General features: G+C 45.4%; 1 protein-coding gene across 1 annotated transcript; it reads left to right on the forward strand.

Moving 5' to 3' along the window:
* Positions 1 to 5: 5 nt before the first annotated feature.
* Positions 6 to 11,736, forward strand: RAB5IF (RAB5 interacting factor; the record flags this gene model as incomplete). Its single annotated transcript, XM_026070779.1, has 4 exons — positions 6 to 119; positions 2,105 to 2,208; positions 9,124 to 9,253; positions 9,937 to 11,736. Coding segments are annotated over 4 exons (390 nt in total), but the record flags the coding sequence as incomplete, so codon positions are not given.
* Between the last annotated feature and the right edge of the window lie 5,453 nt (positions 11,737 to 17,189).

Consider the following 17,189-nt stretch of genomic DNA (forward strand, 5'->3'; position numbering starts at 1 on the left):
GGCGCAGGGAGGAGCCGCCGCCGCACGCGCAGCAGCACGCGGTGGCCAACGGTGGCGCGGCGCTGCGCGGCTCCGTGTGGAGCAAGGCGCTGCGCAGCGACTCGGCCTGGCAGGACAAGGTGTGGGCGGCAGCGCCGAGCGTCCCCCGGGGCCGAGCGCCTGTGGGCAGGGCCTGCCGCCGGCGGGGACGGGCCCCCGGCGTGGCGTGACTGGAGAGGGAGGGGACCCCGGCATGGCGTGGCGTGACCGGGGAGGGGGTCGGGGACTCCGGCGTGGAGTGACCAGCGAGGGAGACGGAGGTCCCGGCACGGGGTGACCGGGGAAGGACGGGGACCCCGCTGTGGTATGACCGGGGAGGGAAGATGGGGACCTTGGGAGTGTGTTATCGGCAGGGAGGATGGGGACCCTAGGATGGTGTGACAGGTGAATGGGTGCCCGGTGTGTGGGAGAGAACAGTGACCCCTGAGTGGCATGACCGGGTGCAGGGTTCCTTCCTGGCGTAGTGTGATTTGGAGAAGTAGGGACCCTGCAGGTTCCTCCCAGGTGGTGTGACCAGGGGGCAGGTGAGGACCCGGTGGGGTCTTTTCTGGGGTGATGTTACTGGGGAGGGGGTAGATGTTTGCTACAGTCTACGCTGGGGTGCCAGTGGCAGGCGGAGCTACCCAGGAGCTCAGGGTGCTCTCTGCCTTCACCCCTCATCCTGCTCTTAGGCCTGCCTCATCTGGGGAAGTGGGCTGGGCTGCTCTGGCTTAGTGGTACTGGGGCTGGGGGAGGCCGCTTGCCCCCTGAGTCGAGTCTGGCTAGTGCTGCTGTGCTTGCCTGGCCCTGGGTGCCTCACTTGTCCCATGGCCCTAGGCATCTGGCTGGGCTGGTCCCAGGCTTCAGGCTGTTACAGATGAGTTAGGGTACAGTTGTGCTGACACAGCGACTAGCCTAAAAGGTGAAGGAAACTGGCTTTCAGAGCATTGTAGGAATAAGGAATTGCCAGCTGAGCCAAACTGTATAGACCCATGTCACATCTGAAAGAAAAGGGTAGCAACAAAAACAAGCTTGCGAGACTTTGTCCATTACAATGTCATGGCATCTTTGCATTCCTAAAAAAAAAAAAAGAAAAAGAGAGAGAGAAAAGCAGTTGTTTGGCCATCTGTGGTGTGCTTTACTGTCCCCTTAGCTAGTCCAGCTCATGTGCAGAAAAAAATTTGATTTCTACAAAAATCCATATATATGCTAAACTTGTATGTTTTGAAAGCGTTTCGAAATGTTTGCAACAGCAGCAGATCTTCTAAGTATGAGCAAGTGTTTGTCTTGCACATTCTCCCTAGAAAGTCTATGAAAGTCAGAGTACACAAGTGCTAAGAGGACTGATTGAATTCTTTTCTGCTGTTGTTCACAGAACTTGTAGGAATACCCTATACTTGAATTCACACCTCTTGAACAAATCTGGCAGGAATTGGATGAAGTATTCAAAGTTATGGGGGTGGGGGCAGGGAGCAGCATATGATGGGCTGTGCCATACCTGGGCAATCCTGTCTTTGGGGATGTTAGAGAAAGGATAGGAGCAAAAATGAATTTTATTTAAAGCATGAGTCAGCATGATCTAGCTGCAATACTTGCAGTTGCATCAGCTCTACGGGAGAACAGGAATGAGCACTGTACTGTTGCTGTGAAAGAAGATGCAGTTGTAGTAAGCATGAGACAGTTTGGAGTTGGCATGAGCACTGGCTACTGGCAGCACTCATTTTTGGTAGAGGAGCACCAAGGGTGGCTATAACAGTCTTAAAAGTTTGAAGAACATAGTTTATGCTTTGTTCCAATGAGTTTTTATGGAATTGAATCTTTATTCATCAAAGGGACTAGATACTTGTTTTCTCCTACAGTTAGCCTGTCAAAGGACAAAACTGGGTATTTAATTTGAAAGCAGAAATGTCCAAGGTACATGATGTCATAAGCTGCTTTTGTCTGCTCTGAATACAATATCTTGTATATAACTTAAAAAAAATAAAGTGTTCAGAGTGTTATTTTTTTCACTTGTTAATTGTATGATGCCTTTAAAAAAAGAAAATGCAGTAAATGACAAAATGTTTTTTGTGCTTTGTCTCCCCAGGATGAGTTTTTAGATGTGATCTACTGGTTCCGGCAGATCATTGCAGTTATTTTGGGAATCATCTGGGGAGTAGTTCCACTGAAGGGATTCGTGGGAATAGCAATGTAAGGTTTATTTCCTTTTCTGTTTCATGTATTTTCCCACATTTAGTTTTTTCTTGTCTGTTTTAAAGTTGTGTTATAAACAGTGAACCAGCCAAATGCAATGTCTGTCTGCTGTGCTTCTTAAATCCAGCATTACATTCCAGACTGTTACTTGTCATGAACTGTCTTTCATGCAAATCAGCCTCTTTCTACCCCCTTGACCTGACTAATGCTTTTATTATTTTTATTTTATTAAAGGGGAAAGGAGTGGAAGAAAGGAATAAAAGGTTTGATTGACTTGTGAAGTAGGTTGTTCCTGCCTGTGTGAATAGGGTCTATGAGTATGGTGCCTAGAGGGGTCTGCTAGGAAGTAAGCACACACAGGGAAAGGTGAGGTAGTCCTTATCTTTGGGTCAGGAGCCCCCCTTGGAGAAGGGGTTCTGTTAGTAGACAAGAGAGGGCAGCTTCTCTTTGAAAAAGAAAAGCTTTCTTCAAGACTCCAAAGAGGGCAAGTAACAAACAGGCAAAGCGGCACCTTTGGCAGTGCTTCTGCAGCTCTGCCAGCTTGCTGAAGTTATTGTTCTTTCAAGCTGTATTGTGGGGGAAAGGCAAGGCCTAGAAGGGTGCATACACATCCACCTCTGGAATCCCCACAGAATCATGGGATTCACATCACCTCCCACCAGGTGTCTGAAAGCTGCAGTGAGCATTCTAAGTTATGGAATGACAACTTGTGTGTGGCAGGAGCCAAACCTGTAGGCCTGTGGAGGGATGGCAGAGATGGGGCTCATGGGAAAGCATGGCTCTTCTCTCTGACCTTTGGGGGTGGGAAGATGCTGCGTGTGCTCTGGGGAGTCTCTGTTTGCAGATGTCTTTACCTAGTCAAGGTCTCCTTACCAACAGTTCACAATCTTAGTGTCATGGTTAACCTGTGCCTTGGTTTGTTTGGATCTCTCAAATTTACAGGTCAACGTACTGTGCAAATCAAACATTACTTCGTGAGCTCATAAGATAGAAGTCCCTTTCCTAGGTTAGCCTAATTCATTAGTTCACTAACCTGTTAGTTTATGCACTTATAAGCAAAATAATTACTTAGCCAATGGTGAGAGTGCTCATCCTTCCTCCTCTGTCATGATATGGGTGTTCTCTAAATTACACCAGGAAGCATGAAAGTCTCAACAGACTGGCTGCCAGTGGATCTGCTTCCGTGGTTAAGCTGATGTATTTGTACCTTTCAGCTTGGAAGTTTGGTCTATATAAGTCCTATTGCTTGTTTTAGTTACTAGGCCAGAACTTGTTTATTCTAAGAGTTTCAGTCTTCTCAGGAACTAGCACAGTTACTTGCAAAACTGCAAGGTTAGCAAACTGCATTCTTTTCTGTCTTTGAGTATCTAGTGTACATGTTGCTCTCACTTTAGCCTAGTGATGCTGTTCCCAGCACGCGTCAGGCCTTAATCTGAGCCATGTGGTAGGCCCAAACCTTGACTGGGAGTTGAGTGGGCAGCCACATTCCACCTCTTGGTATAGACCAAATGTCTAGCAAACTCATCACACTGGTCAGTGGAGGTACTGTTACTCCTCTTGCCTCGCAGGGGTTGAGGGTAGGGGAAAGATGTGAGCACTGTTGTTCAAGCATAGCTTTGCACTTTGTTATTAGCTAATAACTGATGATTCGTAATGATAACTGATGATAAGCGATAGCTTTCTCATATTTGGTGATTAAAGTTTCCAGTTCTCCAATTTGAGAATATACTGTGTTTCATACTGATCTTAAGGGTACTGTCCAAGTCATAGGCCAGTATTTCACTAGCACTGGTGTGAGGTTAGGTTTATGGTTCCTATAAAGTCTTCTGCGGGTTTCTAGTGCTGACATTGCACAGACATTCTCCTGCAGGACCAATTTTTTTTTTTTTTTTTTTTTTTTTTTTTTTTTTTTTTTTTATTCCTGTCATTCCACAGGGCATCACAAAGAGAAACCACGTTTGTACAACCTGGTTTTCTCTTAAGCACAACAGTGTGATTATCATACGCTGAGTCTAAATAGCAGGTACTTGAGGTTATATTACTCAAATAAGGACCTTATTACTAAATGTTTGGGCCAGTACAGCTCATGGTTTCTCCATTGTTCACACTCGTGAGTATCAATTAGATAGATTACCTTTTGTTATCCATCCATTTGCTTCCTTGAACTCGAGACTCTATTCTATTAGCTACAATAATAGGGAGTGGGGTGTACTGGTAAACTGGTTCACATGGTATAGTAATAAATGGATCCACTCAACAGACTGCTCCTGTTTCCTGCCCCCGAGTATACAATTTGGGTAAAATGGGTTTTACATTTCTGACATGAAAATGATAATAAGGGTCCCTAACACAGCAGAATTTCCACTATGGATGCAATTGGCTTATTGTTCGCATTCATTTATGCCAAAAGTTTGCATGATAACACAAGCAATGGCACTGCTGGTATTAGAAGCAATATTTGAACATCAGCATTCATCCCCTTCAGAATCTCTTGGAGTTTTTCCCAAGGGCTTAGGCTAATAGTCAGGATACTAGTGTTTGTATCCATTCCCTTTACTATCAATAGTCTGACCATAGTCCAGCTTGTTTGCTTAATTGTCCTAGCCTAGACACTTTCTTATTAATGATATCTAAGTCCATGGAATTCAGCCCTCCTGTGCCTAATCCATTGGCTCCAAATCCGGTGGAAATGTCCCGAACTGTGTGGGTTTTCCAATGGGACTTATGTCACTGATCATATATGGGTATTGTCCACTATGAGCAATTTGAATATACTTTACTAATATTACATTGTTCCACTAAATCTTAGTGTAAAATTCATGTGCTTCAGAGGTAAAAATCACAAACCTTTTGGGAAATCCTTGGGCAACTATTACTGGCATTGCAGTAGTGGTAGTGGAAATCGGGGAAATTTCAAATTGCATGTTGCTCATCATAGTGCACAAGCCATGAGCTCAACAGTTAATTGGAACACAAACCTCCATAATGAGTCCTAATTGTTCTGTTCCCTGTGGGCATCACCACCCCTGGTCAAGGTCATCCAATAGATTCACATGTGTATTGTTAACACTTTGTGATGATGACACAGCAACATCAAAACTAATGGTGTAACAAGTAACAAAACAGGATGCTATTAGTAGTTCCGAGGCTGGACCATGATTTTTGTTGTAGACTTCATCCCTACGTGACAATTAGTGTACATGCTATGTGGATACTTTCTGTAGTAGGCAGGTTGAATGATGGCTTCCATTCATTTGTCCAGGAGGCCAGCAGTCCCTAGGGAGGCAACAAGCTGAACTGGGTCTTGGATCATATCCAAGCCTCAGTAATGATTACCCATGGTACCTGCAGTTTCACAGTCCTTTCTCTCAAAAGCATTTCAAAGTAACCCAGTGTTTTCTGAGCGATGAATTCTGAGTCCTTACCTGATCTCCAGGATGCCATACTGAGGTGTCCAAGTTACCCTGCTGGTATTGGTTCAGTGCAGGGGATTGTTCAAAACTTTTGTATAGCAGACTACCAGTAGGTGTCTGCTGGGAGTTTAAGGTTCGCATATCTTCTCATAAGTTTCTTCCCCAGCTGGTGCCACTGTTACGCCATTTGAGTTGTTCTTAAGTGACTCGTTCCATCTTTCTACTATACCGTTACTCTGAGGTCAGTAGGGTAAGTGGAAAGTCCACTTGACTTCATGCTCGAGACAGCAGTCTTTAAGATACTTTTAAGATACGATCACTTATCTGACTATCTCTTGTGGCATTGGGTGTGTAGCAAACAATCAATGTAATCCTGCTGCAGACACCAATCTGGATGCGTTGTGTGTGAGGTAAATATTACTCAAACCACTCACTAATTTCAACTCCGGTCATAATAAAACACAGGGAGTTCTGTCTGAACATGAAGAAAAACTTCTTTACTATGAGGGTGACTGAGCACTGGAACAAATTGCCCAGAGAGGTTGTGAGGTCTCCATCTTTGGAGATATTCAAAAGCTGCCTGGACAGGGTCCTGGGCAGTATGCTCTAGGTGACCCTGCTTGAGCAGGGGACTTGGACTGGATGATCTCCAGAGGTGCCTTCCAACCTCAACTGTTCTGTTATTCTGTGGCAGCCCGTTTGACTTGGAGAGAGCTGTTTAACTAAACACATCTTCCATAACCTCTTATGTTTTGTAGTGACTGAGGGTGTTCCCCAGTTTCTCCATTTTGCTTTCCCCTTTTGCATAGAGACAGGCTGACTCTTTTCCCTACACTTACTTTAGCTGGTGTTCTCCCTTGGTTTTCATCTTTTGTGATGTAAATCTGCTAGCATTTGTTGGGGAATATCTTGAAAGGTGTTGCTATTTAAGCATGTCTTAATGGCTAAAGCTAATGATTTCAATGCTACCTCTGCTTCCTCTGCTATGGGATGGAGGTGTCCTGGTTCACAAATAACAATTCTGTAGAAGGGAGTTGTCCAGCACCTGAGGCAATGTGGGCTGGTCCCTCCAATTCAGCTAAAATAGTGGTTTTCAGCAAGGCAGCTTGTAGGGTAGCTGCTGAGTTCCAAGGCCACATGTCTTTTCCACCATGGTCAGTTTGTCTGCAAAGTAAAGTGCAATGGACTTGTAATATTGGGCCCTGCAATATCTAACAATATTCCTGGGCCTAACGCTAATGATCAGACGTTGTCTGGGGTAAGATGGATCTGGTTGGCTCTGGCTGTCCAGATTCGTGCCAGCCATTCCACAGGTGTTTTTCCTAGGTTAGCTTGGTATATCCCCTCCAGATCCCTTAATTTGAAGGCGGTAAATGCTCTAGTTGTCATTATAGGGGCAGGTGGGTTTTGTGCCTCCATTGGTGTACCCTGTTGTTTGGTCTTGATTACTGGTGGCAAGAGAGGTGGGGTGGGTCATCTGCTTCATCATCCGGCCCTGAGGGGAGAGGGGTCAGGTTCCAAAGGACCCCAGATATCCTTATCCCAATTATTGTCATACATAGCATGATAGACTTTTACTGGGTTTACTGCAGTGGCTTCCAGCAACCTTCTCCTGCACTCTTCAGCTTTTGCAGTTATCTGGGGCTGGAGTTTTGACTCAAGCAATTTATTTTGCATTCCTAATTTTCTATACTTTACTTCCTAAGCATTCTTTCCATTTTTCTCCTCCTCATTCTCCTTTTTCAATCATGTGTTCTCCCCCTTCAACTTATCAATCTTATATCTGTTGCTGCTCTAAGACAGCCTAGTAGCCAGCACATAGCATCTTTCCCTTTTCCCTTTAACTTCTAAGAAGCCCGCCATCGGTCAAACTCATGCCAGATTTCATCAGCATTTGTACAGTGGCTCTCAACCTAGAATGAATCCTGCTTAGGGTTTCATCATCTGTCTTTCTCAAATTTATCTCTCAGTGGTCGCCATCCACCATTTAGGTTTTTCATTTGTCACTGTGACACATACACACACAACACTCGCACTCAAACGGATCCCAATCAGCATGGCCAAGCACCTTGTGCCTGCCAACAGGATACATCTGAGAGAGATCCCACTTTTGACACCCGTAAGCATCATGATTCATCTGTGCCTTGGTCTCTCAAATTTACAGGACAAGATATTGTGTAAATCAAATGTTACTTTATGAGCTCATTAGGTAGAAGTCACAAAAGGGCTTAATTCTTTTCCTATAGGTTAGCCTAATTCATTAATTTACTAATCTGTTAATTTGCATGCTTATGAGCAAAATAACAGTGAGTGGACAGCTCCGACTTAGGGAAAATTAACTTGTCATCTTCTCCCTTCTCCTAAATCCTAGCTGCGGCAAGAAGGTGGAGAGAGTAGCAGTGAATATCTCTAAGGAAAAAAAAAAGTTTGAAACTCATAGAAATGGAGATCTAAACATACCACCCTCCAGCAGTGACTGAATAGCTATGTGCAAACAGTTAAATCTAAAATGCTCTCAGTGATAGATATGGAATAGTTGAGAAGCATTGTTCTTGCTTAGTGATCCATTAATTCACAAGGCACCTTCAGGCACATGAGTTAATTCCTGTGCTGAATGTTAATAGGAAATAAAAATGATTTGGTGTACAGCAGAAAAACTAAAAAGCTTCTAAAACTGTATGTGCTTGGTTTCTTTGACTGTGCTACACATTCGAACTGAGGTTTGTGACTTGTTGCCAATCACTGACCTTACGTATATAGCAGTCTTTTCCAGCATCACCCTTCTTACACAGATTTCTTTCCAGGAAACATACTCTTCACTTTGCAGGCTGTCCTAGCCCTAAGTTGGGGTTGGCCTGAGGACAGAAAGGAGGTCATGTATATCCTTTGGCACAGACTAGAGAGCACTGCGACTTGCCTTCAGTTGAACCCCAGTGCTGTGGCTCTGAGAGGCTCTATCAATTTTTCTCTGGCTCTCATCTCCAGTCACTGCATTTGGTCATGGGACACTAACACAGGAGGTCTAACACTGAGCATAGAGTGTCTTCCCTTTTAGCAACCTCAAAATCAAGTAATGTGTACAAGCAAATTGGATTCTGTGCTGGAGCAGATCAAGTGCTGCTGATCTGCAGAAGATGAAAACTTGCAGGGCCCCTTTCCAGGTGATGTGAAAGATCCTGATACTGCATCAGCCTTGCAAATGTAGATATCCTGCTGCTAATGCTTCCAGCTTTTGACTACTTGTTGTTGAATCTTAATAGGAGTAGGCTGTGCCTGGGGAAGGTGAACTTCACCCGAACCTAGCATGCTATATCAAGCTGACCTGGAGGTGCTCTTTTAAGGAGATCACTGAGGAAGCTGGGGAATGTTGCAGAAATAGTGTTCCTTTTTGCTTCCACTCTGCTGAGGAGAAAGTGTTTTATGGCTATGATGCTGTGTGGCAGATTGGATGCCTGCACTCTTATTGTGGAAATTACAGTTTCTAATCTCTTTTTTCCAGATTCTGCCTGATTAATGCTGGTGTTCTGTACCTCTACTTCAGTAGCTTCCAGCAAATAGATGAGGAGGAGTATGGTGGAACATGGGAGTTGACAAAGGAAGGATTCATGACATCATTTGCACTCTTTTTGGTAATGCCTTTTGTTCCTTTTAGGTTGATTTGTGAATTGGATTGGTATACTTTCTGCAGTAAAAATCCTGGGAAGAAAAGCAGGTGATCTGGCACATAGATAGAAGAGAGAGATGTTAACATAATCTAATAAATGGGATTGATCAGCAAAGGGGAGCCTGAAATCTGATGGCTGCTGGCTGTGAAGTAATACAGTATTAATGACTGGCATTTCCCTGTAGGAAAGGAGGTAGGAACAGGCAGATATACTTCTGCATCCACCACTTCTATGCCTTCCTATCCTCTGTCACAGATACACTGCTCCCCAACTCTAGTGGAGCTTCATCCAGAGCTATTTATACCCAAACTGAGTTCATGTTTGAGTGTCTTTACATTTGTTCCCTTACTCACCTTCTCTCCTCCAAGCCTCTGAATACACTCATGACTTGGTTTGGTGGTGCCTCTAAAACAATATAGATACTTTGACAGAATTTTAGTGCAGAGATGTTAGTCACCCTGGAAGCCAAACACGTTGAGTGCCACAGGTTGTGGCGCATGGTGATCCTAACATCTCTCTGAGACAGTCTCAAAAGCTGAAATTCGGTCTCCAGTCCTCTCTTGAGAGCTAGGTGTGAGATTTGTTTTCAGTGTTTGAAGCATCTCTAGAGGTATTAGAATAACCTCAGCTTCTTTTCCTCTCCACAGGTTGTTTGGATAATCTTCTATACTGCCATCCACTATGATTGATGCAGTCTGCAGCCCTTGCCTGTTAAATCAGTCTTCAGTAAATCAAGAAGGTTTTAATAAATCATAGTCTCTAGTGGACTGGTGGGAAGGTGGGGGAAGTCAAATCAACTCCCTTCTGTACCAATGGTCTGATTAGCCTGGAAGAACCCCAACTGTTCTGCTGGAGAAGCCAGTCCATCTCAGTTTTATATACCCGTTATTCATTGGAACTTTTTAAAAAGCCATTGAAATTTTCAAAAGTGGTTCAAGACTGTTCAACTTTTGAACTCTTCCTGTGACTGTAGCCAGTAACCATGTCAAACTTCTGTATGCTGAAGGTTGAATCTGATAATTTAATGTGTGTATGCCCTCTGTTTGATATCTGTCATTAAATCCTGACTTGTCTTCCATTGTTGTCCTTCAGACAAACAGTTTTAAAAAAGCAGCTGTAAGGTACTTGGGAGGAAGGCACTGCAGCATACAGGATATGAGTTCAGTCGCCATCCTCAACATGTTTTGAAGTGATCAGGTCTTATTTGATTAAACAGACTGTGTTGTCACCATTTCTAATAGTTTTTCTGTTTTACTTGCAAATCACTTTCTCACCAGAATTTTCAAAGGGTCTTTGATGAAGACAGTTTTTAAGCAACTTTGCTGGAAATAATTATGATTAATTGGTTAATGAATGTTTAACTTGAGAGCAGTATTCAGAAGGCTTAGAAACTCCACTGCATTCTGCTAGCCTGACTACTCATTTGCTGGAGCTTACCCCGAAGTTCAGTAGTCCTAATGGACAGTCATTCTGGAGGTATCCTTTTAAAGGTTAAGCGTTTAAATTCTAAAATAATTTTTTAAAGATGTTGAATTCAATGGGATTCAGATGCTCTTTGCTGATAAATGCAGGAGACTAAGGCACAATTGAGGCAGCTAACATCTTAAACACAGAATTACTAACTTGGAAATCAGGCATACTCAATAAAGTACAAGGCCTCAAAAATCAGAGGTTTTCTTTGAGCTGATCATCAATAGCTCAGTTCTTCCCTAGTGACACCCTTTTTGGGCATCAGTCGGAGGGTCTCTCCTTTAAAATATTTTTTAAAGACGTGTCTTTCAGAAATCGTTACTGCGAAACACGCACAGTCCCATCTGCTTGTTGTCAGAGGACCTTGTAGTCTAGTTGCCGTGTAGTCTTTGCTTTTCTACAGCTCACACACTCAAGAGTCCTTATCTAAAGTTGCCTTATAGTGAGGATTTGATAGTTTAATATGCTATTGCTAAAAGTCTATATTGCTTCCTTGTTGCTGGAAGTCTAACAGTCTGGTTCTTACATGTGAGAGTGTGCAAAGCTGGGGATCTAAATCACTCAAAGTGCTGAGCTGAGGCTCCAGAATCACCCGCCAATGCAGGCCTCCATCCTTGTCAAGGGAGATTCTGTTCTGCGTGGAAAAAACAGCTCCTATCTTAGGTCCTCAGTTTGCTGATGGAAGAGTGCAACAGCAAACAGCTTCTGCTACACGTGAATTGCCAAGTAAATTATCTCAAACTGAAACTTCTATATTTGTTATGTTCCTTTCCAACCTCAAACTTGCTTGACTTTTCAATTTGATCTTTTTCCTCTTCTGTCAGCTGAAAGTATTAATTTTCCATGAGAATTACATAGCCTGCTATTTCTAGGCCACCCCTTGCTACTGGCATCAGTTTGCCTCTTTGCTGTCCCCAGCCATCAGTAAAATCATTGTATACTTGAAATGCTCTAATAAACATCACCTGGATAACCACTGTGCAGTTTCTCTGTCCTCTGTTTTTCTGTATCCTCTGATGTTTTGCAAAATGTTGAGAGTGTGGGATTCCTTTAAGAGTTTGACTTTTTGTAAATGTCTTAGCCAGCAGCTGTTTGGGATTCTCAGGTCTCTTGTCATGCTGCAGACTTCACTCCTACCCTTTCAGAAGGGGACAGAAGCATTTTTAGTGGAAGTAGTAGCTATTGTGTAAGTCCATGCTTGGCGATTAAGCAAGAATGCCAAGTGTTGCATCTATGTAAGCTGTTCCTGCTCTTTCAGCACCTGCCCTGCCCAGTGACTGGCAATCATGGCAGACCCACTGCTGCATTGCAGAGTTCCCAAGTCTGGTCCAGAGCAGGACTTCAAGCACCATTGTAAAATGTGCAGAGTGAAAGAAAGCAGAACTGGAGAGAGTTGCTTGCTTGCAGTCCTAGCAGTTGAGTTTCTTGTTTTTTTACAGTTCTCTGCAGTTCTGCAGACTGGAAGCTGAGGCAGAGCTTAAGTGATTTCTCTGTTGAGAAGGACTGTGATATGGCAAGGAAGAGACATTGGCTTCTGGATCTCTCCAAGGTTCCTGGTGAAAAGTTGGTGACTGCAGCTGCTCAATTGCAAGCTTTTAGCCTCTTATGGTGGAGTTCAGGATCCTGCGAGGAGGAAGCAGGGCAATAAATAGGATTGCAACCCTGGACTTCAGGAGAGCAAACTTTGGCCTCTTCAGGGACCTACTTGGAGGAATCCCATGGGTTACAGCCCTAGAAGGAAGGGGGGCCCAAGAGAGCTGGTTAATATTCAAGCATCACTTCCTCCAGGCTCAAGATCGGTGCATCCCTACGAGTAAGAAGTCAAGCAAAGGGGGCAGGAGACCTGCATGGATGAGCAAGGAGCTCCTGGCAAAACTCAAACAGAAGAAGGAAGTATACAGAATGTGGAAAGGGGGACAGGCCACTTGGGAGGAATATAGGAACGTTGTCAGAATATGCAGGGATGTGACGAGGAAGGCTAAGGCCCGTTTAGAATTAAATCTGGCTAGAGATGTCACAGACAACAAGAAGGGCTTCTTCAAATACATCAGTAGCAAGAGGAAGACTAGGGAAAATGTGGGCCCTTTGCTGAATGGGGTGGGTGCCCTGGTGACGAAGGATGCAGAGAAGGCAGAGTTACTGAATGCCTTCTTTGCTTCAGTCTTTACTGCTCAGGCCAGCCCTCAGGAACCCCAGACCCTGCAGGCAAGAGAGAAAGTCTGGAGAAAGGAAGACTTTCCCTTGGTTGAGGAGGATCGGGTTAGAGATCATTTAGGCAAACTTGACACTCACAATCCATGGGCCCCAATGGGATGCACCCACAAGCGCTGAGGGAGCTGGCGGATGTTATTGCTAAGCCACTCTCCATTATCTCTGAAAGGTCATGGAGAACAGGAGAGGTGCCTGAAGACTGGAAGAAAGCCAATGTCACCCCAGTCTTCAAAAAGGGCAAGAAGGAGGACCCGGGAAACTACAGGCCAGTTAGCCTCATCTCCATCCCTGGAAAGGTGATGGAGCAGCTCATCCTGGAGGCCACCTCCAAACATGTGGAGGACAAGAAGGTGATCAGGAGTAGTCAGCATGGCTTCACCAAGGCGAAATCATGCTTAACCAACCTGAGAGCCTTCTATGATGGAATGACTGGCTGGGTAGATGAGGGGAGAGCAGTGGATGTTGTTTACCTTGACTTCAGCAAGGTTTTTGACACTGTCTCCTATAACATCCTCATAGGCAAGCTCAGGAAGTGTGGTTTAGATGAGTGGACAGGGAGGTGGATTGAGAACTGGCTGAATGGCAGAGCTCAGAGGGTTGTGATCAGCGGCGCAGAGTCTAGTTGGAGGCCTGTAGCTAGTGGTGCCCCCCAGGGGTCAGTACTGGGTCCAGTCTTCTTCAGCTTCTTCATCAGTGACCTGGATGAAGGGACAGAGTGCCTTCTCAGCAAGTTTGCTGATGATACCAAACTGGGAGGAGTGGCTGATACCCCAGAGGGCTGTGCTGCCATTCAGAGAGACGTGGACAGGCTGGAGAGGTGGGCGGAGGGGAACCTCATGAAGTTCAACAAGGGGAAGTGCAGAGTCCTGCACCTGTGGAGGAATAACACCATGCACCAGGACAGGCTGGGGGTTGACCTGCTGGAAAGCAGCTCTGTGGAGAAGGACCTGGGAGTGCTGGGGGACACCAAGTTGACCATGAGGCAGCAATGTGCCCTTGTGGCCAAGAAGGCCAATGGTATCCTGGGCTGCATCAGAAAGAACATTGCCAGCAGGTCAAGGGAGGTGATCCTTCCCCTCTGCTCAGCCCTGGTGAGGCCACATCTGGAATACTGTGTCCAGTTCTGGGCTCCCCAGTACAAGAGAGACATGGCACTACTGGAGCAAGTCCAGCGGAGGGCTACAAAGATGATTAGGGGACTGGAGCATCTCTCTTATGAGGAAAGGCTGAGAGAGCTGGGACTGTTTAGCCTGGAGAAGAGAAGACTGTGAGGGGATCTTATCAATGTACACAAATATCTGAAGGGAGGGTGTCAAGAGGATGGAGCCAGACTCTTTTCAGTGGCACCCAGCGACAGGACAAGAGGCAACGGGCACAAACTGAAACACAGACAGTTCCATCTGAACATGAGGAAAAACTTCTTCACTGTGAGGGTGACAGAGCACTGGAACAGGTTACCCAGAGAGATCATGGAGTCTCCTTCTCTGGAGATATTCAAAACCCACCTGGATGTGGTCCTGTGCAACGTGCTCTAGGTGACCCTGCTTGAGCAGGGGGGGTTGGACTTAGATGATCTCCAGAGGTCCCTTCCAACCTTAACCATTCTGTGATTCTGTGATTAAGGTTTCTGTTTCATGGAGTGTCTCAATGGCTAAAGTAGGTTCCTCCAGTGCTGGTCCCCAAGAAAACTAAAGCTATGGCACCTGCCCCAAGGAACTGAGACTTATTTTAAGAAGCCCGAGGGGATGCAGCAGCCTGCAGAGTGGAGCTGAGCATCTTACAGGGATGAACACTGTGAAAACAAGGGCCTTTCTGCAGAGACTTTAGAGATTGATGGGGGGATTGTCTAGGAGAGAGCATGAAGATGAATGCTAGGAGTCAAAGAGTAGCAGCTGACAGGTTTAGGGGTTGCATTGAGGAGGAGCAGTTAGTTTGTGCAGCATCTCTATGCTTAGTGATTTTGATACTGGCATGATGGACATGCTTGCTCTGTATTCTCTCTCTCTCTGAATGGCGAGCAATTAAACCAACAGGTGGTGGGATTCTGTGCCACTGTGGAGTCAGGGAGAACAAGGGCTTTCCAGAGCTAGGGAACTGAGTTGTACAACCAAGTAGTAACAGTGCTTTGGCTCTTGGCAAAAAGCAGGTCCCTGGCAGGAGGGAGAGTGAGGAAGATATTCCCTAGCCTAATCTCATCATGAGGAGAAAAATAAAGGTGTTCTGGCATGGAATTGGCAGAGAAGCTTTTTGTGGTCCCCTGGTCTCCCTTGGACTTCAAGCATAAAATTAAAGCTCTAATGCAAGTTATTTTTGTTGTTAAAGGGAAAAACAGAGGTGTAGGTGCAAATATGTGCTAAGACTTGGTGAGAGGAAGTTGCATCTTGTGTCTTGGCAATAATAGTTGTCAAACCACAGCTAGAACAGCTCTGCCAGCCATGGGGTAGCTCTGCAATTCTGTGGTGGATGAGCACACAGCATGGTGTAAATTTCTCATCTGTATTTTTGGTTCAGCAAGGGAATTATGCTGGTGTTGCTTATCTTTAGCAGCACTTGGGATGTCCTTAAAGTGGTGCTTGCTGAGGTTGGGAGCACACCACTGAGGCTTTGGAGCCTCTGTCCGCTCTGTGGAGGTGTCATCATCCCTGCATTTTCCCTGCTTGATTTCCAAGCTTGCAAAGGCTGTGCTCTCAGCTTGCTGAGATTCATCTGTAGACAGGTGACAGAGCTAATTGGTTTTGGTACATGAGAAAACCCAAGAGCAGTAGAGGCCAGAGCCAGATTGGTCCAAGGCAAGCAGTGTCTAGAAAACTGAAGAAGTGGGAAATAGAATCATGCCTTCAGGCCCTGTTAAATCATGTGTAGATCAAACAACTGGAGATGGTGTTTGCTGAGGTCTTCTGGGACAGCAGTGTTCCTGATCATGCTTTTAAGGGACTTTAATTTCAAGGATGTCTTTTAAGGCAATCAAATGAATGCAGTAGGGTGCAGCATGCACAGAGCTCCTGGCACTGGGGGAGACGCTGTGGCGGGGAAGGGACCACCTGGAACTCGGGGATGGGTAGACTGGAGAGATGTGAAAATAGAGCAGGCTGAAATTGGCTTGCAAAAGCCAAGTTATCCTCCCATGAGTATTCAGTTAATGACTGGCAGTGCCCATCATGCCTTCAGGCTACTGGAGTGGATGAACAAAACCTTGCCACTGCCACAGCAAAGATAGGTTTACATCTCCCTTCATTAAAGAGCACTGAGTTAATTAGCACTGTTTCTCACACAGTTCTAGCTTGGGAAGAGCAGGGGGCATTGACTGGCTCATTGGAGGATGAGAAAATAGGATGTATATGTCTTGTCACTTCCTCAGAGCCAAACAGCCCAGCACCCAACATGGTCTGTTTCCAAAAGCAACAGATGTCCAGGATACATAGGGCAAAGAATGGATTTTTCGGATCTGACAGTCAAACAAAGAAGTGGCATGTGCCAAGCTGAAAGAGAAATAGTTCCGTTTTGTCAGTGGTGGGGAGGGGGAAGTAACTTCTGCAAACCTGAAGCGCTTTATTTGGCCCAGAATGAAACAAATCTCTTGCATCTTCCAGTCATTTTACTGGTATTTTTTGGAAGAAGTGTTCAGAAAAAAAATGGAAAGTTGAAACATTTTGACCATTTTGATTTCAGAAATGTTCCCCCCCCCCCATATGTATTTCAATCAAAAGTCTTCACCAAATATGATCAGGCAAAGACAATGTTTCAGCTCATTTACTGTGTGTCAAAACCCTGTCTGCCTGCTGTACCACTAGGCTGGAAGCAGCAATTTTTGATTTCACTGAAAACCCAACATGCAAAGGAGGCAGTGCTACCAGTGGATAGCGCACTGGTCTTGAGGTATGTGAATGCTCTTGGACTGTGGATGTCGAGCGACTCACACAGGGCCCTGGAGTTGATGAGACTCAAAGCTCAGGTTTGGCCTAGGCCTCCTTGCTTCTCCGGTCCCAGCCTAGGCTCTGTCTGTACCCACCTGGCTCCATGCCAGCCAGCAGCTGTGCGACATGCCAGCCTCAGCCCCTTTTGGCACACGTGTCGATAGTGGTGAAGCCCACAGTGGCAAAGTCTGCTTGTGTCAGGGTTGAACCTGGCTGGCATCACCCTGAAAACACCCCACTGAAACCTGTTCTGCTGCGGGAAGGACCACTGTTCAGCTCTCATCTCCCATGCATCCCTGAGTGAG

This window comes from Apteryx rowi, unplaced genomic scaffold, assembly GCF_003343035.1.
Source record: "Apteryx rowi isolate R43461 unplaced genomic scaffold, aptRow1 scaffold_318, whole genome shotgun sequence".
In the NCBI taxonomy this organism is placed as follows: domain Eukaryota; kingdom Metazoa; phylum Chordata; class Aves; order Apterygiformes; family Apterygidae; genus Apteryx; species Apteryx rowi.